This window comes from Furipterus horrens, unplaced genomic scaffold (genome assembly GCF_987537825.1).
Source record: "Furipterus horrens unplaced genomic scaffold, mFurHor1.1.pri manual_scaffold_7, whole genome shotgun sequence".
Taxonomy (NCBI): domain Eukaryota; kingdom Metazoa; phylum Chordata; class Mammalia; order Chiroptera; family Furipteridae; genus Furipterus; species Furipterus horrens.
This window is the reverse complement of record NW_028327177.1, coordinates 104438833-104465692: the sequence shown is the minus strand read 5'-3', so window position 1 is coordinate 104465692 and position 26860 is coordinate 104438833. Positions and strand designations below refer to the sequence as shown.

At 47.9% G+C, this 26860-nt stretch overlaps 1 protein-coding gene across 4 annotated transcripts in view; it reads left to right on the top strand.

The window, feature by feature from the left end:
- VGLL4 (vestigial like family member 4) overlaps nucleotides 1-26860 on the top strand; it is a 139720-nt gene that overhangs the window by 109868 nt on the left and 2992 nt on the right. For 3 of the 4 annotated variants that reach the window (XM_090284182.1, XM_090284184.1, XM_090284181.1), the window contains 2 exons: nucleotides 19620-19842; nucleotides 26479-26599. In XM_090284182.1, the coding sequence (XP_090140308.1) occupies nucleotides 19620-19842; nucleotides 26479-26599 (344 nt within the window). Of the gene's footprint in view, nucleotides 1-2824; nucleotides 2877-19619; nucleotides 19843-26478; nucleotides 26600-26860 lie in introns of those variants that run through there. The other variant, XM_090284185.1, reaches the window with a different exon arrangement.

The window sequence follows — 26860 nt, the reverse complement described above, 5'->3', positions numbered from 1 at the left end:
AGTTAGTATGCCATGAATGTATAAACTATACATATTTTCCTTCTGATTTTCTTAACATTTTCTTTCCTCTAGCTCACTTTATTGTAAGAAATACAGTATGTAATACATATAACATACAAAATATGTTATTAGCTGTTGCTGTTAATAAGGCCTCCAGTCAACAGTAGGCTGTTAGTAAAGTTTTTGTGGGAGTCAGAATTTTTATAGGATTTTCTCCTCTTCGGGAGGAGGTCACTTAACTTAACCCCATGTTATTCAAGGGTCAATTACATATGTAGGACCTAGAAAGGTGATGTTGGTTCTCGTCGTTACTGAGTGGTAGCAGTTGGCGCAGTTGGCGCAGTTGGCGGTGGTATGAACATCCTGCCTGGGTGCTGGGAGGGGCAGGGTGCCTGAGCAGGAGCAGGCCCTCCTGTGTTTCACAGGAGCACAGGGCTCTTTCCATCTCCTGTTGCTGCGATTCTCAGGGCTGCCTGCTTTTTTTCCTTTTCAAGGATTGGTTGTTCAACTCTTCATTTCCAAGAAATGTAGCACAGTATCCTTCCAATAAATTTTTCCCCCTTTTCCCATAAGCTAGCCAGCCTTGTTTTATGTTGCTTGTAATGAAAAGAACTTGTTAACTAATACAGATATTTGAGTTGTTTACAATGTTTCACACTCATTTGCAGAACTTCTAGGGCTAACATGTATTTCCATCCTTGTTCATATCTCATTTCCCTATTTTTCTAGAAGTGGAATTTCTGGGTCAGAGGGCACCCGTTTCTGCCTTTGCTGTGCACTCTGCCAGATTGGTATCTGGTAGGTTTACTGACTTACATTCCTACTAGCAGCTGGAAGCATGTGCCTGTCGCCCTGCAACACCGCAAAGGTGACTGTTACCAGTCATCTTTCCACGTGATTATTGGCCATTTCAAGTTTCTTCTTTTGTGCCTGTTTATATCTTTTTTTTTTTTTAATGAGGGTGTTCATCTTTCTGTTGCTATATTACCAGTCTTCATATTAAGAATCCTATGTCATATGTTTTAGGAAAATAACCAGTATCCTAATTTGTTATTTGCTTTTCAACTTTACTGTGTTTTTGAAATACAGATTTAAAAAAATTTGGAAGTGGTTGAATCATTAAATGTTTTCTTTAATGGTAAAGGCTTAAGTATTCTAGAAGGGACTGAAATGTTTTGGCTAGTACCTTGTTACATGTGTGTAGGGTGTATTTTGATAGTAGGGTGATTCTATGGGCTTAATACAGGTTAGCCGTGGAATGAAGGGAATGTATTGTTTGTATTTTCATTAGTTCATTTATCAACATTTCCCAAGTGCCCACTTGGTTGGTGGCATTGGGGGACATGGGTGTGTGTTAGGGAATCAGCCCTGGTTACAGGGGAGAGTAGCTGTGCCTGAGGAAGTTGCAGGAGTGGTGGTGTGTGGGCAGAGCGCGGGGTTGCCCTGGCTGTCAGAAGGCTGTGGCCACAGTCCCTGTGAGAACAGAGGCACTGCCATCTCCACGAAAACACAGGATTGCAGCCGGCGTTTCCTGCTGTGGCTGCTGTTTCTCCCCTACCCCCACTCAGGGCCATTTCCCACTGTCACACGGAGTACTGTGAGTGAGTGGTCAGAAAGATTTTGGTATTTGTTTTAGTAGTATCTGAAATCAAAAGTTTAAATTCTATTTTAACCATTTTACCAGATGTTTCCTGTGGTTTGCTATGTACCACTTACTCGAAAGTTACACTCCTGAGATTTTGAATGTTATGGACACTGTTGCTATAGACAATGATTCTGTCAGGGCAGGATTTGGATGACAACTTTTGCATCATTTTTGGGTTGAAAATGTGTTTTTCCCTAGAACAGAAATGCTTGTCTTTATAATCTGCTTTTATCTTCTCTGCTACAATTCTAATCTCTGGTTTATAAAGACTGTAACTGGTTGATCAGTTTATTTCAGTAAACACCATGGTGCCTCAGTGGATATTACTTTCCAAAAGCAGCTGGACTCAGGCACATATAGGTTTTGTTTGAAAAACTCACCTGGGTCAAAAAGAACTAGGTAGCAGGCAGGTGAAACTTTAAATTGGGCTGAAAATCTAACTGGTGCTCCACTTTTGTGGGCTAGTTGGCGCTGGGGAATGGTTAAGAAAGCGCAGACATGGCATTTTTTGCACCCACCTACAGCCCGTCAAGACAGACCAAGGATTGCTGTGGTACCTTGCCTTCCCCATGCCTGCAGTCAGCATTTTTCTGCAGCCCAAGAGTGCAAATAGAAAAGAGCCTCTCATCCAGGATTCTGCTTGTGGGAGGAAAGCAGAAGTTGCTTCCTACAAAACACAAGTGCGACTGTGGTTGTGGCTGCAGCCAAGGAAAAATAGGGATTTTTGACATTCCTTCTCCGAGGGGCCAGCTGCAAGAGTGCCTCGGAGTTGCATGCGTTGCTCTGTCAGAGCTGGGGCTCCCTCTCTGCCACCTTCCTCTCCTGCATTTTTTGTTCAGCCTTATTTTGGAGTCCTGTAAAAGCCTTATGTTATGGAATATGGAGAAACAAAGAAAGTGGAAACCACATACTACAATTCTGACAGCAGACCCATTTTCTCACAAAATGGAACTGTAACGATGCATGTCACATTTTGGCAAGACACACTCTGTAAATAAACCCTCCCAGGAGTTGCTAACCTATCCCAGGACCCATAGGAAACTCCCTGCGGGGCAGGGGCAGGCAGGTCCCTTACCTTGCAGGTCTCCTTTCGGCCGGGGACTTTTATTCTGACAGCATTCCGCCGATCCAGTTTTGGGCCTGGGACTGTCTGCCAAGTGGTGAGGCCCAAGGCTTTCTTGTGGGAGGACGCTGGGCTGTCTTCATGCTCTTTGGCAATGATTAAAGTGAGGTTAGTACCAAAAACCCTTTCATTTTATCCCCTTATCCTTGCGTTTTCAAACCAGATGGCAACCCTGTATTTTCAGCTGTAATTAATTTAAACTGTGAGGCAGCAAGTGCTGGGAGAGGTAGAGCTGATTTTGCTCAGAAGGGGCAGCAGTGATTTTCCCCCTCATCCCTCACGCCTCACTGAACGGCGCTGTGTCCCCGTCAGAGCCACGCCAGAGCCACGCCACGTACAGTTTCCTCTGCGAGGGGACTGCCAGGGGAGGGGGTGCTGTTAGTGGGGCTGCAGCCCTGGCGGCCGAGTGCACGTGTGAGCTGGGAGGGTTCATGCACACTGGTAATTGTTTCCTTAATGGGTTGGAAGTAACCACGTTTCAGGTGGTGGCTGGTATGTTACTGCCAGGCTGGGCTATCATGTGACCCCTCTGGACACTGGTGCCTGGTTGGAGTAGCTGCTGATTTGGGGAGTACAGGGTGCTTTTTCTTCCCCCTGAACTCAGCTGCCAGGATTGCCTCCAAAAGAGGGTATGTTTTAGGTTTAACATTTATTCTTAAAGAAAATTACAAGGGGAATAAAAGCACTTGGCCACAACTGAAGTCTGGAGGTTTTGACCTCAGCTATTTGACCACTTCCCTCCATGGAAATTTTACTTGAGTCCCTCCTCTGCACGTTGTTTTAGGGCACAGGACCCATTAGACATCAAGAGATCCTTCACATTTAATAGAAATTGAAGGCTTTTGTTTGATCTCTTGGTAACTTGTAAAGTGACTCCAGGAGCAGTCACTCCTCCCACCCTTTTCTCCCCTCCTGGCTGTGAAATGAAGCTGAGTTAATAAGGAGAGCCCAGTAATGGACTGGAGAGTCGGTGTCTCGGTGCCCTCACCTGCCTGCACAGATTGGCATGACGGGGTTTTAGTTTCATCATTTGAGAAACACATTTTCTGGGCAGTGTGGAAGATTTGCCGGCTGAAGATCTGTTAACAATAATGTATGTGCAAAGCACTTTGTAAAACTACACTAATGTTATACAAATGGTAGTTATTACTGCGTATTATTAACATTAGCCATCCTTGGATGACTTGAAGTAATTTTTAAAGGCCCATAGTGAGAAATGAGAACCGCAAATATGTTGCTTGTGAGTCTTCACAATGCTCACTGTTGATTGCAACAACATTGACCGTGTGCCTGTGCTTGCTGAATTTAGTGAAGTGGGTGATGGATGTTCTTCATTAAATTTTATGTCAAATGTGTATATTATTCATGAGCATTTCTCTCATGAATCACTTGGACTGTGTTTATTAAGACTTGCATTTTTTGTTGTTGATGTGGGTGGGACCCATCCTTTTGGAAACTTTTTATTGTTCCCTAGTAGATAGGGACACATGTAGTGAAAATGCATCCTGTAGTTCCAACCTGCTTTACTACCAGTGACTTGTCAAAACTTATAAGGACTAAAAATTAAACATAAAATTGCCATATAATCTAAGAAGTTCATTTATTGGGTATATACCCCAAAGAATTGAAAGCAGGGTTTTGAAGAGATGTTTGTACACTCATGTTTCTAGCAGCATTAATCACAAAAGCCAAAGGGTGGAAACAACCCAGATGTCCCACTGCATCCAGATACACTAATTGTGGTCTATGCATACAATGGAATATTATTCGGCCTTTAAAAAGGAACACAATTCTGACGCATGCGACATCATGGATGAACCTTGAGGACATTATGCTAAGTGAAATGTGTAGCCACAGAAGGACAAATAGTATATGATTGCACTTTGTGAGGATTCAGATTCATAGAGACAGAAAGTAGAATGGTGGGTGCCAGGGGCTGTGGAGAGGGAATGGGGAGTTACTGTTTAATGGGCAGTTTCAGTTTGGGAAGATGAAAAAATCCTGGGGGTGGATGGTGGTGATTGTTGCACAACAGTGTGAATATATTTAATGCCACCGAACTGTACATGTAGATGGTGAATTTTATGTGTATTTTACCACCGAAAAAAAATAAATTGAAATACCTTCTAAGGACTAATGATTAACTTTATGTAGTTCAACTGAATAAATAGTAATGAGTCTGTTACCTAAAAGGATTGAAAGCAGGGTTAAGCCTTGCATTCTGAGCTCAGCTGGGATGAGCTGTGCATGGAAGGAAAGGAGCAGTGTGGGGGACGGAAGTCCAGCTCCCTGAGGATGTGATATTTGGTGCCTAATAATAGAGTCACAGTGCGATGAGTTTTGTGGTGGTAGATTTCATTTAAAGGGTAGTTTGGAATCACCGTTACCATTTGGTTTTGGAAGCCCTTGCTCATGAAAAGGAAAGTTTATATCCTTTGGGGGTGTTGAGGGACGGTAGCCATGGATTTTCTGAAGGTGTTACAGAGTGGCGGTCCCCCCAAATCCCCAGAACCTGAGGGTTGGGGGATGGGGATAAGGGAGCCGTTTTTAAGATGCCTTTGCCTAACTATGGCTTGTAACTAGTGTCTCAGTTATGCAAATGGCTTTGGTTCTTCCAAGGCCCCAAGAAGATGGGAGGGGTCTTGATCATAGAATGGTAAGGAAAGAGCATATGAGGCCTGCCCAAGGTTCTGTGAATGGTCAGAACTGGTTACCACACCCACTGCAGCACAGGCCATGGTCAGGGATTTAAAAATAAGGCAGCGACCATTTTAGGGGGAGGAGAGATCCACATGGTTTGGAGAAAGTAGGAAGTACCATGTGGTTTGCGGAAGGAGAATACCATGCGGCTTTGAAAGGGCAAAGGGAGAACCATGCATGATCCAGTGCAACACGGCACATGTCTTCCTGGACTGTTATATGGAGACTGATGACATTGTACCCCAGATCCTGAGGAGACAGCTGACAGATAAGGAACAAGGAACTTCTGGACATGTTTTTGGCTCCTAGCCTTTTGGGGAACAAGGGAAGTGCTGGGTTCCATGGGAGAACAGGGTTCTGAGCTGAAGTGCTCACTGTCCTCCCAAGGTTGGAATATTGTAAACAAAGACCTGTTTTCCTCAACACTAGTTGTTGGGTTTTACACCCAGGCGCCATGTGAAAGAACCCCCTTTCACTCTGTAACAAAGGCATTTTTAGAATCATCAACTCAAGAATTGGGGGGCGGGGGGATGGAATTTTGGTGTTGAATGGAATCATTAGGTTCCTCTAGGTTCCTTTTTCCCTCCTTTTCAGGGTTTCAGGTTTGGAATTAAATATGATTTTAATAGCCAGGGTGTTACCGAGCAAAGGGGGGTGGGGTCTCGTTCACGTGGTGCCTTGGTGTAAGACCCAACAATTAATGTTGAGAAAAATGGGTCTTTATTTATAATATTCCAACCTGGGGAGGGCAGTGAGCACTTCACCTCAGAGCCCTGTTCTCCCACGGGACCCAACACGTCCCTTGCTCCCCAAAAGGCTAGGAGCCAAAAACATGCCCAGAAGTTGCCCATCTCTTATCTGTCAGCTGTCTCCTTCAGAATCTGGGGTACGATGTCATCAGCCTCCGTATAACAGTCCAGAAAAACATATGCTGTGTTTGTTGCACTGGATCACGCATGGTTCACTCTCTGCCCTTTCAAACCCGCATGGTTGTTCTCCTCTGCCCTTCTTGCAAACCTTGTGGATCTCCTCTCCTCTCCTCTCCTCTCCTCTCCTCAAAACCGCATGGAGAACCTTTTCTTTCAAACCGCATGGAATTCCTAGCTAAAATGTCTGCCGCCTATTTTTAAACCCCTGACTGAGTCCTCTGACACACTGGGCGTGGTAACCAGTTCTGACCATTCACAGAACCTTGCACAGGCTCTATATGTTCTTTCCACACCATTCCATGGTCAAAGCCCCTCCCATCTTCTTGGGGCCTTGCAAGAACCAAAGCCATTTGCGTAACAAAGACACTAGCCACTAGCGATAGTCATGCAACGGCATCTTAAAAGCTGTGCCCTTTTCCCCATCCCCCAACCCTTAGGTTTTGGGGATTTTTGGAGAGACCCCCACTCTGTAACAATACTTCAGGCAGATGGTGGGGCCCTTCTTCATCCCTTCCAGCCTCATGGCCCCCTTCCTTCTAGCTCCCTCAGGAAAGGCTCCCTATCTCCTTGTCATTGTGTCTTAAACAGTATCATGGCCATAGTGGCCAGCCTGCCATAGATATGCTAAGTACCTTAAAAGCTGTATTGTCTCCTTCCCCCACCCCCAAAACCATGACTAGGGCGGGGGAGGACTTGGGGGCCCCTCCTGTTACAAGTGCTACTTAGATGCTGGAGATGTTACAGTGAAGCTAACTAAGTAAATGGCTTAGGGAAAGGCGGTTCTGAATTCTCTGGAGTTTGAAAATGAGAATAATTGTAAATGAATGGAATGTATAAATCAGAGAAAAATGAAGCCATCAGTTTGTTGGGTTTTTTTTTTTGTTGTTGTTCCCTTGGGAATTTTGCTTTAACAGTAAGATTGGTAATTTGTCTATCAGTTGTCAGTATGTTAGAAGCCTTTTGAAACACCCGAGGGCCCTTGAAATAAACTTAATTCATGTAATCCAAGTAAAGAAAAAACAGCTTAGCCTACCTTTTCCTCTAGTTTTTAGAAAGATGGGAGTTCAGCCCAGAGATCACCTGGATGCTCAGAGGGAATTAGTGCGCTACATAATTTGCTCTCAGATGGTGGAAGGTCCTTTAATAATAATTTTACAATCAGTAATTTAATATTAACAGTGATGACTATTTTCAAGAATATTTGGATATCTTTTATTAGATGACTGACTATTTAATCACTTTATATACTCAGTACTTCTACTCACAAACTTTTTAGTATAGTTATAATTTAACTCAATAATTTAATTTTGCCTACCAATTTTCTAATACCTGTCAGGGTAGGTGGGTAGTTTTAAAAGGAAAACTGGCTTTCTGAGTTTGTTCATTGTTAAATAAATGTACTGAATTTGAGGTTATCCCCTAATATAAACAAGTCCCCAGAATAATTTGGAACTGGTTACCAACACCCTCAGGGCTAGATGCCTGGGAAGGCTGCATGCCCTCAGGTGTCTGTTTGCGATTGTGCAGTGTGTTTAGGCGCCTGCAGGGGAGGAGTGAGTTGCAACAAACTAAATAGCACAGGAAGGAAATTCCACAGTTTATCTCTGATATGCATGCAAGTGTGATGCCGATATATATCCAGTATTCCCTCACTTATTCCGCGTATTACGTTCTGGGACCCCCGACCCCCTCGAAGTAGGAACCTTACATTTATTCTACACTCTTAAGCCTGTGTAACTTTAACAACATACGGATACAATACCGCAAAATCCCATAATATAGCAAAAAATGCTCAATAATTAAGTATAATATTTTAAAAAATCCCATGATACAGTGAGGCCGCGATAAGTGAACTGCAATATAGAGAGGGACTACTGTATATCTTATTTATATCTCTAGCCAACATGGGGTCACAAGTACGACTGAATTAAAAGACAAAAAAAGGTGGATTTTAGGTGGCCACACTTACATCGTGACAGGGCTGCGGGAGTAACCGTTGGCATCTTGAAAATTGAGTATTTGTTGACTATAGGTCCTGAAATAATTCTGATTTTAAATGTTCTGTTTACTTAAGTGCTTACTTACTTATTAGGCCTTATGCCCTGCTTTTTGGTTCAGAAATAAGCTACCATAAATTGAATGGAATCATCTTTTCTTGTACGCTCTGTTCTTTAGATTGCATCTGAGTATTATGTGTAGTTCTGGGCACCACACTTGATTTGGAGACCAGGTGAAGGTTGATGCTAGGACAGGGGTCTGATATTAGGGTCATTTGGAGGGAGTCTTGTTTGGTGAAGAGAATTCTGGGCATAGCAGGGCTGACATAGAAGCAGTTGTCTAGTAATTGAAAAAAGAAATCGATTTCATCGAATTTTTCCAAAGGGCTGACGTTTGACCCATGGACCCTTACTGGAAAGCAGATTTCATTCATTATGAGGAAGAACCTTTTATGGAAGTTTTTCAATAGTTGAGTGGATTGGTTAGAGAGGAAGTAAGGACTGGTGTGTGCGGCCATCTTTGCGGGGCACTGCAATTCTGCACCCCTCTCCTTTATTCTCAGCCTCCTCACCATGAAGCTCTTTTCCTGCGAGTAGGACAAAGCATCCAACCTTGACTGTTTTATCATATTTTCCAGCAGTTTGCTGCGAAATGTGGAGTAAAAGGTAACAATGTGCCTTCAAAAGAATTTGAATGGAATTACAAAAGCTGGCTCAGTACCAAACCAGAAGAATGAAAGTGGAAGTGGTGATTGAAGGCGTTTTCAGGCCGTTACTTTCTGGGGGGTTTGCAATGGCTGGAGTTGTTTCTCTGGGTGCTACCTAGAGCTTCCCAAGTGCCTGTCTCATTGGAACCTCTGGTGCCGATTTGCTTTTGGTTGGTTCATGCATAAAGTAGTTACTGTGTGCCAGGTACTGTGGTAGACCCTGACTCATGGAAGCTCCTGGGCAGTGCACTGTGCATAGTTTCTTTCCCTAGTTTGCTTCACTCCAGGCCTGTCTAGAAGGAACTGGTCTCTCTGAGTCTTGGATCAGTGGATGGTTAAGAAAGAGCATGATTCCTTTTTGTGCCTTCCTGAGCATCTTGTTCCACACTCCACTTTCCTGGCAAAAGGAAGCCTTTGCCAGTGGACCTTGGACTCAGATTGAGGGTTTGGGAGGGTGGGGGCGGGGAAGAACTGAGCTTCTGGTCACCCCCAGCAAAGCTGTCCATGTAAAAGCCCCTCTGGACAGACTCATCGGGCAAATCCCTTTGCTTTCGTTCCTTCTCTAGTCCTCACCCCAGCTTTCTCAAGTGATTCTTAAAGGAGAGCCAAACAGAGTAGCACCATGTTGGAGTGTCTGCTGTTGTGCTAGGTGGTTGTCCCCCGCCGACATTGTAGCTGCGTTACGTAATGCTTTCCAGCCCTTCTCTGGTGCAAGGACTCTGTTTAATGCCAAAAATATGATGGTTATATTTTTTCACATTACTCATTGAGAGAATTTTTTACATCATTCATTGAGAGAATACATAATGACAAAAATGACTACAAATTTAGTAGCAGTGGGAATTTTAAATTAATTTATACTTCATGAGCCTCAATAGCATCTCCATTCATGTGAAAACTCTTGAGTGGACACATGCAGGACATGTGACTGGTTCTGCCTGTCAGCAGTGCCTGGTGTGCACAGGGCTGCCTGCCTGCCTGCCTGCCTGTAGCATGTCCCTGGGGCCCAGCCCAGGTGGAGGCCACCCCCTCATCCCCCCACTCCCCACCCCACTCTCGTGGTTACAGCCGTTAAAGTGGAGGGTAGACAAGATACTTACCAATCCTGTTCTCAGGGTGGACCTCTTTTCTCAAACTTCGGTTTTTTCCTCTTGTCTCAGCTGATAGAAAACACGTGCAGACAGTTGTAGTCGAAGAAAATTGGTACGTTATTTACACAGAGCTGAGTAATTCAAAACTGTGAGTCTCCCAGAAACGAATAAGAGCTCTGCTCTGCTGGTTGACCTCACGGGCAAGTCTGCTTCTCTATAGACAGCAGGTCTAGAAAGCCCTCACTTTCCCAAGCAAAGAAGACCTCTGGATGCGGGGACTGGAGCTGGGAAAGGCTGCCATGGGAGTCCCTGCACTCACGCAGAGCCTGTGTGCTCTTACTTCACACCTCATTCTAGCAAACTGAAGAGAAGGGAAAGATAAGGGTACAACTGTGGCAGACACACTTGCTCCAGGAGTGGCTCTGTGTTAACCGAGTGGGGAGCCGACCCAAGGACACAAGCAGCTGAGCAGCCTGAGAGGACTTGGTACCTGGCAAACAGGCCCGTCCTGGAGGCCGCCTGCTTCATGTCTGAAAACAGTGTTTATGATAAAGACCCTGAGTCACCAGGACGGGAAAGAATAAATTGTAGGATGTTTCAGAAGGGTTGCTAACTAAAATAGTTTTAACCTGTTTTATCTCTGAGGCTCACATTTGGGAAACTTTACTTAAGTGCCACCCTGTGGCTCCATATGCCTTGCCAGGTTTCCTGGGGGCCCCTGGGTCTCTCACGCAGGTCTGCGCAGTGATTGTGCCCGAGGAAAGGGGAAACCCACTTTCCCCGGAGCTCCTTCCAGTGTTAGGGAGAAAGGAAGACGGGAGTGGCGAGAGCACATCGGACGAAACACTAATTAGGGAGAGAGGGAGGTCAGAGGAATCTTGGCAGCTGGAGGAAACAGGACTCGTGGGTCATGCTAATTCAGTGCCACTCACTCTTAAGAGGGCTCTGATTGGAAATCCTTGACTCAATTACAGGGAAGAGTCCAAGTCAGTAATATTTCCTCTTATACTGTCCAGTATTGCCCATGGCACCACAGAAATGTGTTACTTCTGAAGCCCCCTCGAAGGCAGTTTTCTGCAGAAGAGGAAGGGTGGGCTTGATTGGAGTCCCCGCCCCACCACCTCCCACCCAGCTGTGTGGCTCGGGGTGAGCCTTCTGAATCCCAGCTGTGCCTCCCAGGAAGGTGGCAGGCACTTCCCAGGGTTGGCACAGCATTGAATGAGAGAGGTGGGCAGTCCTCACAGTTGGCCTGTGATCTTGGGATGTTTCTTATCGATGGGCCCATCAATGTAGGAATAATAAAAAGATCTGCTGGTTCATCCATTCATTCATCTGTCCAAAATGTTCCTGAGCCAAAAGGTTTTGAATGATAACTTGGCTGACAAGCTACTTCCCTCTTGTATATAGGGGAGGGTGGGGATGCCTTTTCCTGGCTTTTGAATTGAACTTGGAGAAGTCAGGGGGCAGCTGGCCCTCCAGTGTCTTACTGGCAGTCTGGGCCTCAAACACACACTGGCCTTGATTCCTGGTATCCTCTCTTGGTGCTTATTAAATATGCATCATAAATACAGGCATGTGTGACAGGGATACCTGAGGGCCAGTGGATCTTAGGGACCTCTTTGAAAATGTCCAGAGGGAGCTCTAAAATTTTTTGGGTAGGAGGGCAGGATTGATACAAATAAAGCAGGACAAACATGGATGTGGAGATTATCTAAATGTATAAAGAGCAATGGGGTTAAAGAAAGGGGGAGGCTTGGAAATTGTACTTGTTTGCTGGGGCTGCCATGACAGAGTGCCCAGTGCGGCACTTAAACAACAGGAGCGGACTGTCGTGCCATTCTGGGGGCTGGGAGTCCAAGGACAAGGTGTCTGCAGGCTGGTTTCCTCTGAGGGCTGTGCAGGCCTGTCAGCTCCAGGCCTCTCCCCTGGTGGCCTCAGGCATTCCTTGGCTTAACCCTTTGAGGCCCACGTCTAGTGACGCTGACAAATTTTCCCAAAAGTGCCAGCATCGCTCCCAGCAAGTCTTTGATGGCTATCAATGTAAATAACAATGAAATAATTCATATTTTATGTTTTGTTCTCTTTTTCTGTACCTTAGGTTATATATTGATATAATTTTTTCTCATGTTGATCCAAATTTCAAATTACGCATTGCACTCAAAGGGTCACTGCATCCACATTTCTGCTTTTCATAAGGACACCAATCATATTGGGTGAGGGCCTACCCTAATGACCTCATCTGAACTCCATTACCTGCAAGGGCTCTATTTCCAAATGAGATCATTTGCAGGCAGGGGGTTATGACTTCAGTCTCTTTGGGGGTTTAGCCCTGGCTGGTTTAGCTCAGTGGATTGAGCGTCGGCCTGCGAGCTAAGTGTCGCTGGTTCGATCTTCCAGTCAGGGTACATCAGAGAAGGAGAACTCTGACTCCAAAAAACCTCCGCTGCCTTGCGGCATACCTCTTCAGGGGAAAGGCTAAGGGAGTAAACCCCGACAGAAAATCCGGAGCCGGAGTCCCTAAGGCGGTTTGACGTTGTAGTCAACACCGGCAACTCCTGCGGCGCACCTGAACCCAAGCTGTATCGACTCCGTCTTTCCCTTGGACCCTTCAGCTGCGAAGAGAGGGGGGGTCTGCTGCATGGGCAACAGCAGACCCTCCATATTACCCTGCCCAGGCTCTGTAGCTTCAGCGTCATCGCAAGATGTCGATTCAACACGGGAGGAGACAGATACCATGTCACTCCCGAGTCGGACTGCACAGCCATTCTTGGCGGTGCAGATAGACTCTGAAGAAGCTACACCATCGTCTCTCGAGACGGACGGCTGCCGACGAGTTCAATCATAATAATTAAAAGCAATTCAAAGAAGAAAGTAGAATGGCTAATGAGTATGAACAGATCCCCAGTTACGCTGGTAACTTCCCACTCTCTCTCTGAGCAACCCTCAGATACCTTGCACAGGCAAGGGGAGGTGTGCCAGGACAGAAAGGAAGAACCAGAGACAGTGTCGATGGCTCTCACTGGAGGGACGGGTGAGTAACTTCTGGCGTGCTCACATAAAGGAGTATGCCACAGCAGGAAAATAAGATGCGTAAACTAGCTCTCTAGGCCAGGTCACGGGTAGAGCCCCAAAACGAGATGAGGAAAAAAAGGCGAGGTTGTAAAACAATACACACAGTGTGATACTGTGCTGTGAATGTAAAATGTGCTATATATTATTTACAGGTATATTCGTATATATGAAGATTATCCCCGAATTGTGGCCAGCAGGTATCTCTGGATGAAGTGGGGGCACGGGCCTGGGGACGGTGGAGAGAAGGGCTATACATGTGTCGGCCCTGCTCTGCTGCTTTGATTTCTGCCAGTGTTTCCTCTAGCAGGGAAGAAAAGGTCAGAAGCAAGTATGACAGTGTGGTTTCATTTGTCAGCTCTGGGTGGTAGGTACATAGGTGTTTGTAGTTTGCTCAGCCTCTGTCTGAGGGGAAAATGAAAAAGAAAGGCTTTGGAACCAAACAGAAATTAGAATCCTTGTACAGTGATGCCTCGGCTAATGAAGATGATTCGTTCCGGAATCACATTTGTTAGCCAAAACGTGATTTCCTATAGGTTTCTACAGAAAATCATTTGATTCTTTCCGGATGCTGCCCGTGGAGCGTGCGCCGTACTGACACTGGTATGAGAAGTTTCTCTCTGCGGCACTCTGGAAGCCCCCCTCTAGAAGGTCCAAGCGATGGCCCTCTCTCACCTTCTGATACACATCGTCATCAAATCCGAAGTGCTTATTATGTTATCAGGCATCTCACGTCTCACTGTCTCGAACGTAAACAAGCCAGCCGGGTCGGTGGGTCTCCCCTGTGCGATGTGGTCAGCTCATTTCTTTGTCACACACACACAGACAGAAAGGATAAGCTCCCGGAATGGCCCGACTGTTCATGTTTGCTGCTTTGTGTGAGGGCACGCATCCACTAAAACGTTCGTTAGCCGAGTCCGAAAACAGCGAAAAAAATCTTTGTTAGCCGGAAAATTTGGTAGCGGGTTCACTCATGAGCTGAGGTGTTGCTGTATTTCAGATGAGTTAATCTCTCTGAGCCTTAGCGTACTCATCTATTCAGTGTAAAATGGGAGTGATGATACATATTTTGCAGCATTGTGGTGGGTTTAATAAGGTAATGAGGACTAGAATATGGTCTGGCATGCAGCATAGTAAAGTTAAGGCAGTAATTTGCTCCCAGGGATTCCCCAGCCTTTAGTGCACTCTGGTTTTGGACTCCACTTTCTAAGGGTGTCGCTGCAATGGTGTATCTTTTCTCACTGGGACAAGTCACAAGTGACATATTTGAGCAAATGAGGTGTTGGTTAGCTCCATGTAGCCGATTTTTGAAATCTGAACTAGCAGAAAGGGCGCTCCCTTTGCTGGAGTCAATGGGGGAGGTGTTAGTGCGTGGGTAGCTGTGTCAGCGGTGAAATCAGCCAGTTACAGTGCCCTTCACACTCCCCTGAGCCTTTGAGGGTCCGCTGTGACTGTTCTTGATTATTTGTGATGTTAAGCGATGATAGTTGTCTTATGCAACGCAATCTTTCCCCATATTTAAGGGAAAGGCAGCCTCCGCCCCCTTTTCACTGCTGACCAGGATGTGCTTGTCCTTGAAGCGGGGAACCCCTGGTTGCTCCGTGTCTTTGGGACACCCTGGGTGCTAGCATTGCCCAACTTTTTCCTGCTGATGACACACAGCTTGCCATATTTTACCCTGGAGGGTGTCTCTGCCTCACCTCCCAGCACTTCCACAGGCAAATGTCAATGTACTCAGGCCTTCCCACTGAGTCACAGTGCCCTGGTGGTGGTCATAACACCCCACAGGTCCCTTCTGAAATGGTACCGAGGAGTGATAAGGCTGGACCAGGGTGTCTCGGAGACAAACCCGGGCACCTTCTTGCTCGGCTGGGAAGACTGTCCTGCTCACAAGGGAAAGAAGGGGGTGACGTGTGCATCCCGGTGAGTGTGTGAGGTTTGGACAGGCTAGGGGATGTTTAGAAGTGGGGGGAGGAAAACAAAAGCCAGAGAAGGTATTAAAAGGGAAGAAACATCTCACTACCACTGATGCCTGATGTTTAAATGCTTCCTAAACTCTTTTTCAGGAAAAGAAGTCTTTTCTGCTGAGAATGCCCTCTGAAATGTCCTTCATACCCTTTTCATTCACCACAGATTCTGTTAATTGGACTCACACAGTATATGTATTTTCATAATTCACTTATTCAATGAATAGTTGTTAACATACTCACTGTGTGCTCAGTTTTGTGCCCAGCACAGGGGAGAAGGCAGAGCTTAGAGATGTGGGCCCTCCAGTGTCCTGTCCCTCTGGGGAGGCTGCATGTGGCCCTGGGGACAGGTACATGATGCTGGCTGATAAAGACAGCAAGGCAGACATGGCTTAACTGTGGTGTGCTTTGGGGGGCTGGTGCCTTCACTCATGTCCAGGTTCCCACCGTTAACCTCTGTCCCTACAGTTTTGCGGGTCAGGGAAGGCCTCCTGGAAGCTTGGGAGGTGATGAAGTGCTGTTGTAGGGGCCTGGGGTGAGCACAGCAGGATGGCAGGGGTGTGTCTAGTGACGTCCTTCCTCGGTCTTGATCTTAGGTGAGTGTTTACCTTTACCTCAGTCCTCTTTTCTGTAAACTTGGGATAGTGCCGCCTACCCGAGCCACATCATAAACCTGAGGACTCTAAGTAATGGGCGTGGGGGCGCTTTTTATTTTTAATTTAAAAAATTGTTATTTTTAATTGTGGTAAAGTATGCATGGCATTTTAGCCATAGTTCAGTGGCATTAAGTATATTCTCTGAGGAAGCTTTTAAAAATTAAAGATGCTTTAACTTTGTTATCATTAAAGTTGGACTGGGAAGGTTTGTTATTCTCCTGCAGGTTCCCAGAAGGCAAATACTTGTGTAAACAATGACACGGGAGGCGGGGATGGGGGCCTGAGTGGAGGGAGGGCTGTTTCGGCTGTGTCCTGGGCCCCTGCTCCCTGTTGACCTTCCTGCTGCTCCCAGACCTTCAGTTCACTCCTGCCAGGTGGGGTCTCCTCAGGGTGGTTTTGCGCCTTCTGGGAGCTGGGGCGGGGGAGATGCAGGGCTGGACTGGTCCTTGCTTCATGCACCTGAGCGTGGGAGCTGCCCTGAGACTGTGCCAGGTACCTGCAGCACTGGGCCCACAGGGCCCAGAATATTTCCTTGAAAGAAGCACTGACTAAAATGTCTCATACCCACATCTGACCGCTCCCATCATACAAATTCATACTCACATTGGTTTAGTTAATAGCTGTCCATAGTTAATGGAATTCAGTTAAAGCTTGAGCATGTCAGTGTTTGCTTTCAGCTCAGAGCTCCTGATGGGCAGGGCATCTCATTTTAATGAGGACCCAGTGGATGCTGTACACTTTTTTCATGTAATGGATTCTTCCAGTTTCACTGCTTAGACTCTAGTTGACTTTTCCACCACCGTGGACATTTCTCATTTCTCAGCTCAGAGAGGGGTAGAGTAAATAGCGTGTGGCATCCATTCCCTGGAACTCTTTGTCACGGAGGAAAGCATAGTGTGTGTCTTCTTTCTTAGCAACTTTTTACTTTTGTCCCTTTTCCATGTTCTCTCCTAAGACAGTTGGCAGAGGAAATGCCTTCCTCAGGATGAGTGTGAGTTCCCAGGAGGGGCCAGAGTGCCCTGGAGCCACAGTGACATTGGGGTCCTCGGTGCCCAGCCCATTAGGCCCTGAGGGGGCCACAGCTATGTTTTCGTGGAGGGACCCCTCTGATCTCGCAGGCAGGAAACATGTGGTCTGGGTCTGCTGGCCGTGGCAGCACATGATGCTCCGGGAAGCTGCCGAGCCCAGGGTATGATTCACTCAGGAGGCGGTGGGGGGCGGGGGTGGGGCATGGAAAACAATGTCTGTCTTTAAGCTCCAGGAACTAGGAAAATGAGCTGGAAATGTGAGTAATGTATAATTTTACTAAAATTAACCAGTGAGTTCTTCAGACGTTTTCTTTCTGTGTTTTTCAGTGCCTTCGCCTACTCCATGATGCCCCACTGCATCATGTTTTTGGTTGTCTGTTTCCCCTCTAAAGTTCCTTCTCCCACTACCCCGTGTGGTGTGGGCACACAGTAGGTCTTGAGAAGCACTGTGGTCACTGATCGTGGTTCACAAGTTGGCCTCTGGAGGCTCAGAAGAGTTAGTATACATGCCTCGATTTGTCAGTATTCAGGTGCCACATGGACATCGGCCCAAGGGGTTGGTGGTGACTTTGATGTTGGATGGGGACAGATACTGCCTGCCCTTTAGGCTGCTCCATCTTGCCGCCAGGAGGCTGGGTGGGAGGTGTATGTGTGGGGGGGGTCTTTATCCTTTAACTCTGTCCAGCCTCCTACCAGCTTCTCTGGCACGTTTTAGCTCACCTGTACCCCAGGAGAAGGCAGGGTTGTGTCTTACTTTCTGTAACTGTCACGAAATAGGGGCTCTGTTAACACTGGTTGACTATACTAGAGTCTGAATTGGACAAAGGAGAATTCTGACTTGATAAGCTATTCCCTGAGTTTGCCTGATTCATTAAATGTCCTTTAGAAACCTCAATTTTTTGCGGGGGAGCAGGGGAGAATATTATGTCAGGGAAGCAATTCACATATCTTGTCAAACACTAAAATTTTATTTTATCCAAATTTAGAAGGAAACTTTAAAATGGTTCATTTACACTTGACATTCAGTATGATCTTATATTAGTTTCAGGTGTATAGCATAGTGGTTAAGTGGTTAGGCGATTATTTAATTTAGGAAGTGTGCACCAGATGAAGAAATCATTGATGGTGGTGTGATGGGTTCTCTGTTAGAGGTTTGCGTGGGCACCTTGGGATCCAGAGCCCAGCACAGGAGCCGCGGGCACGCTGGGTGCGCGTGTGGTGGCACACGAGGTGGCGTCTTATTTGAGGAATGGCGAGCAGGCTGTTCTGACTACCAAGCACAACGCTTGGGGGCATGAAACCCATATGGGATGGAGAGGGGGTCAGGATCAGAGTGGGAAGGGCCAAGCAAGCCACTGAAGACAGTGCTGAACTGCTGAAAATTGTAACCATGGGCTTGGTGTGTTCGGATCTGCTTTATAAAAAGATCATGTTGATATGAATACAGATAAAGCAAAAAATCTGAATAAGGTTTGGCGGATTGTCTCAGTGTATCAACAGCCTGTTTTATAAGATGTCACTATGGGGGAAACCTTTTTGGGTACATATGAGTCTTCAGTTTAAACATGTGTGCTTGTCTCTCTTTCTCTCACTCATGTACACAAACACACATGTATATAAAATTGCTAAGCCATCTTATTCAGCTACTTGCTTTCTCTGGGTTTTTCTTAGTATGCGAGCCCAGGCTTCTCTGCTATAAAATAGGTGTCACTGAAATCATTATATACCATATTTTTAGTTAACAGACTTGCTCATTCATTAGGAAGAAGAGATTGTTCTGGATGCAGGAGAACATGGTGGGTTTAAGGGGCTGAGACTCAAGGCAGAAAGAACCCTTGGAATAAACGAAAGAAGGAGGGACCTGGCCTGATCCCGGATCAGCGTTGGTGTTCTTCTGTCGGCCCTGCCTAACCATTACCTGGACTGTGTCATCCTCTAACAGAGGCAGCGTATGATGTTGCTTCAGCATGGATTCGTCAGATCTCAGGGTTGGGGATGGTGTTTACCTTCCTGTCTGTGTTCTGCACAGCACCTGCTGCGTGCTCAGCATACAGCCGAGGCCTCTGTGGGCTCAGCTGATGGACTTTCCTAAAGCAGGTGACTTGCTGGCCTGCTCTGGTTTTAGGAGCTGTGTGCAGGCTCTCTGTTCTCCAGACAAGACAAGACTGTGTGCGCACACCATGAGCCAGAGCAAACGTCACTGCTCTGAGTCTCGGTTCCATCACCTGGAAAGGCGGTAGGCAGTATGGCATCTCCTTAGTCGAATGAGCTAATAATACCTGTGGAGCAGGACCCGGCGCTTAGATCATTTCGATCACTTTGGGTTAGCATTGTCGTCTCCATTCTTATCAATGACAAATCCTTGTCAAACCAAGCTGGCCTTGAGCACCTAGGTTAGTTCTTCCAGCTCTGAGCAAGTGGAGTTTATTGTAGAAGTGCTTGGATAGGCACATAACCTGCCCGAGGCAGGCACTTCCTCCCAGCACCATGGGGCTTTGCAGTCACCCTGACCCGGGTTCAGTTTACTGGTTGGTGAGCTTTTTGACCTGAACCTCAGAAAATGGGGATGATGATGATATAACATTTACCCACAGAAAGGTGAAGAATTAGTTGAAATAATCTATGTGAAGTGCTCGGCATAAGGCCGGTTTACCATTTGCATTCAAAACGTGCAGGTATTCCCACCTGAGTGATTCCTTTTTTTCAGGAACAAGACTGCTAATGGAGACTGCCGAAAAGACCCCCGGGAGCGGAGCCGCAGCCCCATCGAGCGGGCTGTGGCCCCCACCATGAGCCTGCATGGGAACCACCTGTACACGTCCCTCCCTAGCCTCAGCATGGAGCAGCCCCTTGCACTGACCAAGAATAGCATGGACGCCAGCAGGCCAGCGGGCATCTCGCCCACACTGACCCCGGTGGAGCGGCAGCAGGTCTGTTTGTCCAGTAGGGTTTGGGCTGGTGGCCAGTCGTGGGATTGGGCTTGGGGCACCAAGCAGAGGCTCTGAGGGAAGTAGCAAGAGATGGTGGGTAAGTCCATCCTCAGCCTTGGCTTTGCACTTGGGACAAGGGTGTGGGCAGCAGCAGCAGCAGCAGCAGCAGTGGGGTAGGGGGGTGGGGGGGATCCTTTTACCAAATATGACCTCACATTTTAGTGCTGACCTAGACCTGCCAGGCCTCACACCTATTAGGACTAACTTCCACAGGCAAAGTGTTTCACGTCTTCGGGGTATAGTTTCTTCTCTAAAGGGTTGGTATAGATTAGCTGTGTTTTCAGCAGTTTTCCTCGGTGGTTATGTTTCTGTTGGGATCAGTGTAATGACCCTAATGGCATCCACACATTTACTCACTGTAAGGTCACACAAGTGAAGTTAAATGCCAGGTTGCTTTGCTTTGGGTGGAAATCCCATGAAGTCAGTGGTCACAATGGTTATTAGCTCATGCTGGTCAGAAACCTGTGATTGGCAGATAGAGATGTTTTTTATTCAAGGAAAATAAGAAAATTAGGTTATTTTAAAAATACAGTTTGCTTGGTAGGAAAAAAAGTGTTTTAAAAATGGGGTTCCTGAGGAAATATATAATAAAAGGAGGCATTAGCCTTGAGGTTTGAAATCACTGCCTGATCCCATGGCTCTTCTCTCTGAACCTCTGAGGTCTGCGACCTCATGGGTCCTCAGTTGGTGTTTGCCTAAGACTGTGAGCAACGGATGCGCTGTGTGCAGCAGGAGGCCAGGCCCCAGCTCCCAGGCTCACTGATGCATCTGTGCCACCCAGGGCACTGCTGACCGATGCTGTCATTTCATTGTCCAAGGCCGGGCTTCTGACAGCTGCTCCGCCTGGTCCAGCTGTGCCCCGGCCTAGCTAGCACTGCCTGGCGTGTTTCTGGTCTGGTAGTAATGTCTGCTTGTGGGCAGACGTTGGTGTTGGGAGAGGTTGTACTGGTGCCTGTGATTCCCAGTAAGGCTGACAAGCAGTTGTGCTTCCAGTTGTGGAGCCTGACATCGTGGTCCCGTATGTTTCATTCATTTTTTTAACCAAACTGGTAGATCCCCTATATGTTGAAGGGGGTGTGCTGGAAGCCAGGCAAGCAAGACATGGCACTGACAGTTTTAGTCTGTAGGAGATAGGTAATCAAATCATTAAACAATGGTATTTTAACTAGTTATGCATAACCATAAACAGTTACTTATTCTGATAAGAACAGGGGGCCTAGTTATCACTGCCCTTCAGTTATTGAACATTACTAGGGCTGACCATGCCCTGGGCTCTCTGCAAAGCTCTGGAGATACAGAGAGATGTGTGCAGGATACGCTCCTGCCTGGAAGGAGCTCACAGGGATGTGTGTGAGCAGAGGACCGCTCTCTAGATGATTGATGCATGAAAGGAATTACTTTCTAGGATCCAGGGAATTCAACCCTTTGGCAACTGCCACTGCTGGTGGGGAGTTCCTCAGGGAGGAGGGAGGTGGGAGTCCACTGGGAAGTTTCATATCTGAGCCGTGGCAGCCAGGGGAGGAAGCTCCGGTGCCTCCCGGAGAACAGGGTGGGCCCTTGCTAGGCCCTGCTTGTTCTTTAGCTTCTGTGAAGGCTTTTGAGAATTTCTGGTTGGTTTTTAGTCAGAGTTCCTTTGTGAAAAGTGTACCCTTGGATAGAGTGACCTGGCCGTCTTTACCATGGTTCTCCAACCCTATCCTAAAATGTGCCTCTTCCAGCAGAGGTTCTCCCCACTCAGGATGTGCTGTGGGGCTGGTGAGCAGGTTTCCTAAGAGTGAGAACCTTGAACTCCCACCTGGGTGCTTATGGATTCCTGGCCAGTAGCCAATGAACAAGCCAACAGCTTTCCTGGGATGGGCACAGTGGCTCTGGCTTCCCCAGTAGGTGGCCCCTGACCTAAGCTTTAATTTAAAGTTGGGGTTAATGGTAAAGAGGTTATTGGCCTGCCCTTTTGTTACCGGAGAGGGGCCTGTCCCTGAGCCAATCTGCCTAGGACCAGCTTTAATGTGTGGGCTCTTGACTTCATGTAGGAAAGATTTCACAACACAAGTCCAGGTGACTATGAGGGTACATTTATTAAAGCTGGGGACAGTGAAACAAGGAAGGGCTTAGCAAGAAGCAACAGGAGAGCCTAGGCTGGGCTGCTTTAGCTCACTGGGGAGTCAGAGAAAAGGGGGCTTCGGGGACAGGTCCAGGGGATTAGCCCTGGGACAAGCTGCCAGCTGCCCACGTGTCTCGGAGACTAGACATGTCTGTGAAGAAAGAAGTGGGGTAAGAAGGTGAAGGGAATGGCGAGGGCTGCTCCCAGAGGGAGTGCACATGCTCTGGGTCCTTTGTCTTGAGGCTTTCATCTCTCTTGCAGGTGAGAATCTTAGGGAAGGTCTCAGGGGAGGGTTTCATAGCATATTCATCAGTTCTCCAGGTGTGCCCTTTCAGGGGCGTGGTCTCCTCTAATGGTCAGCGCCAGGGCAGGGGGTCTTCAGTCACTGCAGTTGGTTCTGGCATCGCCCGTCTGGTTTTGCTGCTTTTCTAAGCCTGGAGCTGAAATACAACTGAGGCCCAGATGTTATTTCCAGGGAGGAAGGGTTGCCGTTGGAGATCCTTGTTTTCTCAGTTTTGTCTTCTGCCAGGCACTGGGGCCTTCTGCCCTGGTGACTGTTATATCTGGCTGTAAATTGCTAAGCCGTTGTATTCAGCTCTCTGGCTCAGTTTCCCTATTCCACTTGCCAAGGAATTTTCCTAGCTTCTTCCTATCCTGTCTCACTTCCACTTTGACTGCTGGTCAACACGCATTTCATTCACATAGTAGCTGTTCCTTGAGCTCCTTCCTGTGTCATCATGGCATGGCCCTGACGGTCTGCTGTAGCCTGAGTTTCACATGGACATTTACTTCGTTCTGTGCCAGGTGCTATGCTGAGGACACAGGTGAGTGCCACAGTGCCTGTTCTGCAGTAGCTCAGAGGCATCCATCCACTTCCAGGAGCTCTCTTTCATTTGTGAGCAGTCAGGGTGGCTGTTGGTGGAAGAAGTGTGTGTGCCCCCAGCTCTGAGCTCGGGAAGCAAGGTAGGGGTGAGGGGCTTCCCGGAGCAGCAGGGAAGCCTTCCTTCGTGTGCTGGAAAATGTGACTCAGAACTCTGGAAACTGGGACTGGAAAGTTCCCAGAGAGGCATGTCTGGGGAGGCTGCAGAGAGTGTCACCCCACTTTATGTTTTGGTAGTGGCAGCTCTGAGGACATGGAGTATTATAAAGGAAAGCACAAAAGGTACCAAGGGGTGGCCTCAAGGGCAGCAGCAAACAAGGAGAGACAGGATAAGATGAAATAGTAAAACGCAAGGTACATTGAACATTGGGCTGTTCTCATAGGGAAGCTCTTTCCCTGGGGCAGCCAGAGCAGGTGGGGCAAGGTGGGAATGGAGCTAAGTGACAAATTCTCACCCTGCCCCTGCTGCTAATTTGCTCTGTAACCTCCAGCAGGTTACCTGTTTCTGGCCTTCTTTGTTCCCGTCTGGGAAATTCTGGTGTTGGGGGAAGGGTATTGGGCCATGTGGGCTCACAAGCACTGCCATCTAGAGCATGAGGCCTCTTCCAGGTGGGTGCAGGCACCAAGACACAGCTTGCATTCAGCCAGAGTCCAGGTGAGATGCTTGGAACCTAAGCTTGGAAGAGGAAGGTGGTTGGCGTGTCCCAGGAGAGCCCAGTCAGCCGCCCTGCAGCCTGGGTTGGGGGAGATGGGGAGGGTGCCCAGGCAGCGACCATTTGCACGCCTGTGTGTGTGTGCTTCAGGTCAGGTCAGGAGGTGTCCCAGAGAGGATGCAATACCAGGGGTGCTGTTGGAATCTCTTCACAGTGTCCCCACATTGATGGGTTGTCCTGCCCTGCTGGGCTCCTGGCTAGGAGAAGCCATATTCTCTCCTTGAGTGGCTTTGCCCACCTTTGCACAGCACTGACATACAGACTGGATGTCGACTTTGCTCTTGAGTCAAGGCTTCCCTATGACACGTCGTGTTTCTTCATCTTCCAGAACCCTTCCCCCAAACACATCCCCACTTTCCGACATTTGTGTTGGTCAGGACTCTGGCAGCAAGGAACAGAGACCAGGCTGAGTTGCATTAAGCACAAAAGGAAGGGAGTTTTATTGGGAGGGTCATGGGTACAGCCAGGCTGAGGAAGGAAGGGCTGGCCCTTCCCTGGGAGAGCAGGAGAGGACATAGGACTCTCCTCCCTTGGCTCTGTGCCTGCCAGGTCTCTGCTTTGAGATGCGCATGGCCAACCCGGTGTGGCTGTCCCACAGCTTCTGAAATCAACTTGAATCTCTTAGGAGTCAGGCTTAACAGTTGGTCCCCAGCCTGGGTCAAATTTCCAACCTGGACAAGAGGCAAGGTCACTTGTAAACATGGCTGCCTTAGCACCCACCTTGTGGATGGAAGGCATGTTCCCAAGGGCGGGGAGAGGAGGCAATCATGGGCTCCACGCTGTAGGCTGTCCTCTGGGTGGGGTCTGAGCCAGCACCTGATGAGCAGGGCTCCTACACGTGAGCAGGGCTCCTACACGTGACCAGGGGCCAGGCTTCCACGCCCTGCATCCCAGGAGATGGGTTCTCCAGCCCCTGGTCAGGTACTGTTGTTCCTGCTTCACATGCAAACAGATGGAAGCCTTGCCCAAGGTCCTGCCTGATGAGTGGCACTCACCCAGGTCTGCCTGGCCTCAAAGCCATTCTTACCTCTAAGCCATTTTTGCCCACAGTGTCTTTGGTGGCTCCATCCCCATTGCTGATGAAATAAAACAATTTTTCTTTCATATGCTGCTGCTAAGCCACTTCTTCCCCTGTCTTGGATGTGTATAATTTCTTATTAGACCCAAGCACAGGCTCTTAGGTGTTTTTTTTTTTTAAGGTTGTATTTATTTTCAGAGAAAGGGGAAGGGAGGGAGAAAGAGGAGAACATGGATCGGCTACTTCTCGCATGCCCCCAACCGACCTGGCCTGCAACCCAGGCAGGTCCTCTGACCTGGAACCAGATCAGCAACCTTTCAGTTTGCTGGCCGATGCTCAATCCACTGAGCCACACCAGCCAAGGCCAGTCCCTTAAGTTTAATCCCAGTTCCTAGTAGATATATATCTTTGTCACAGAACGTGTTTTTGTCCTTTTTTTTTTTTTTTTTTTTGAGCAAGGAAAGGTTTATTGATCAAGAAGATGGAAGAACTAATTCTCAAATCCATCTTAAGAGAGCTCAAAGTTCAGGTGTCTTATATATGAAGGGAAGGGCGGATGGGTGAGTTGAAGACATAGAGGGTGGGGGCTGTAGACAGCTAGGCACAGAAAAGGGGTCCAGGGAGAAGCACCAAAGTTCTAAATCCCTTTGCTCCTGGTAAGACTTCTACTGACCTGAGTCTGGTTCTGGGGCCTTACTTCGTGCCTGTTGCCCACCCCTGCTTGTCATTCTTACTCATTTCCTGTCATGGGAAGGTCTGACGTGAACCGTTTTATGTATCTGTATTCTGGCTGCTGATCAACTGCTTAAAGGAAAGGCTTGGTGGACAAGCCTGATTCCGTGCTAGTGACACTGCTCTCAGCCTTGCGCCCTTTGGGGTGATCCTTCAACCAGTTCTTCACTTGTCTTGGAATTCAGTGCACATCCTTGTCCTCAGGGCTGGCAGAAAATACCTTTCCTGGCTAAGGCTGAGGAAGCTCAGTTTGGTTCACATTTTCTGCCCCAGGTACTGTACCAAGGTATGGTGATCCAGAAACTCCATCTAGTCCCTGTTCTGAAGTGTGCATGGTCTAGAGGAGGAAGCAGGTGCTGGTGTGTTACAGGTACACCAGGAAAGGCTGCTTTACTTGCTGAATTGGAGTGGAGTCGGGGTCAAAAAGGTTCCTTAGAGATGGTATTTGAACAGAGCTTTAAAGGGCGAGTGGAGTTTGTCAGGCAGACTGTGGTTGTTATGGGGAAGAACAGTGTCGGCAGAGCAGATTGGGCAAGGGGTGGTGTGCATGGGACTCACATACTCAGATGTTCGAGTATTTCCTGCATTTCCATCTCCATCATTTGTGCTCATAATAGAACCCGCCTAAGCTGGCTTTGGCCTAAGCAGAGACCGAGTGCCTGAAGCGTACAGGGACCACTGACAGAACCTCTGGGGTACAGTGGCAGAGACTGAGACGGCAGGACCTCCACAGGTGTCCTCAACTGTAGGAGCAGTGGAGGCTCCCTCCCTCTGGATTCATTGCTGTCCTTTAGCACTGACTTCAGTTTTGAAGTAAGAGGCTGCAAGTGGGCCGGACTTTGATTTGCTTTCAGTCAGGAGGGGCTCCAGAACAGGCTCACTGCAGAGTGGTGGGGGTGCTGGTGAGGCCCTGCCTACAGGAGCTGAGGTCTGACAGCGGGGGATTTGGGCACTGAGGTGGAGGTGACACTTGGCTCTCCAGGCAGGACAAGTGCCCAGCTATGTTGTGGGAGGGGTGCACCCTGCCTCAGCTGTGGCAGGTGTCTTAAGGACCGGGCAGGCGGTCCCTGGCTGGGGAAGCAGAACTGCTGTCTTCCCAAGCCCGAGATGACACAGTCCCTCCTCTCCCCAGAACCGGCCTTCAGTGATCACCTGCGCCTCTGCCAGCGCCCGCAACTGCAACCTTTCCCACTGCCCGATCGCACACAGCGGCTGTGTGGCTGGCCCGGCTAGCTACCGGAGGGCCCCAAGCTGTAAGTGTCCCGGGGGTGGGGGTGGCCAGGTGGGCTCAGGCTTCCTTAGTCAACATGACTTCTGGGGAGTTCGCTTCCTTCCATCTCATGCTGTAGATGGGAACCTCTAGCTCCTGGAGCTTCCTTCTAATAGAGACTGAAAAAGTGGGGTTTTTCGGAGCATATATGCCCCTAGCATTGTGCCTGGCTTGGGTGGGAAGGGAGAAAGACACGCATTGGCCCTGACCTTCAGGATCTTTCTCTAGTTGGGGTAAAAATAGG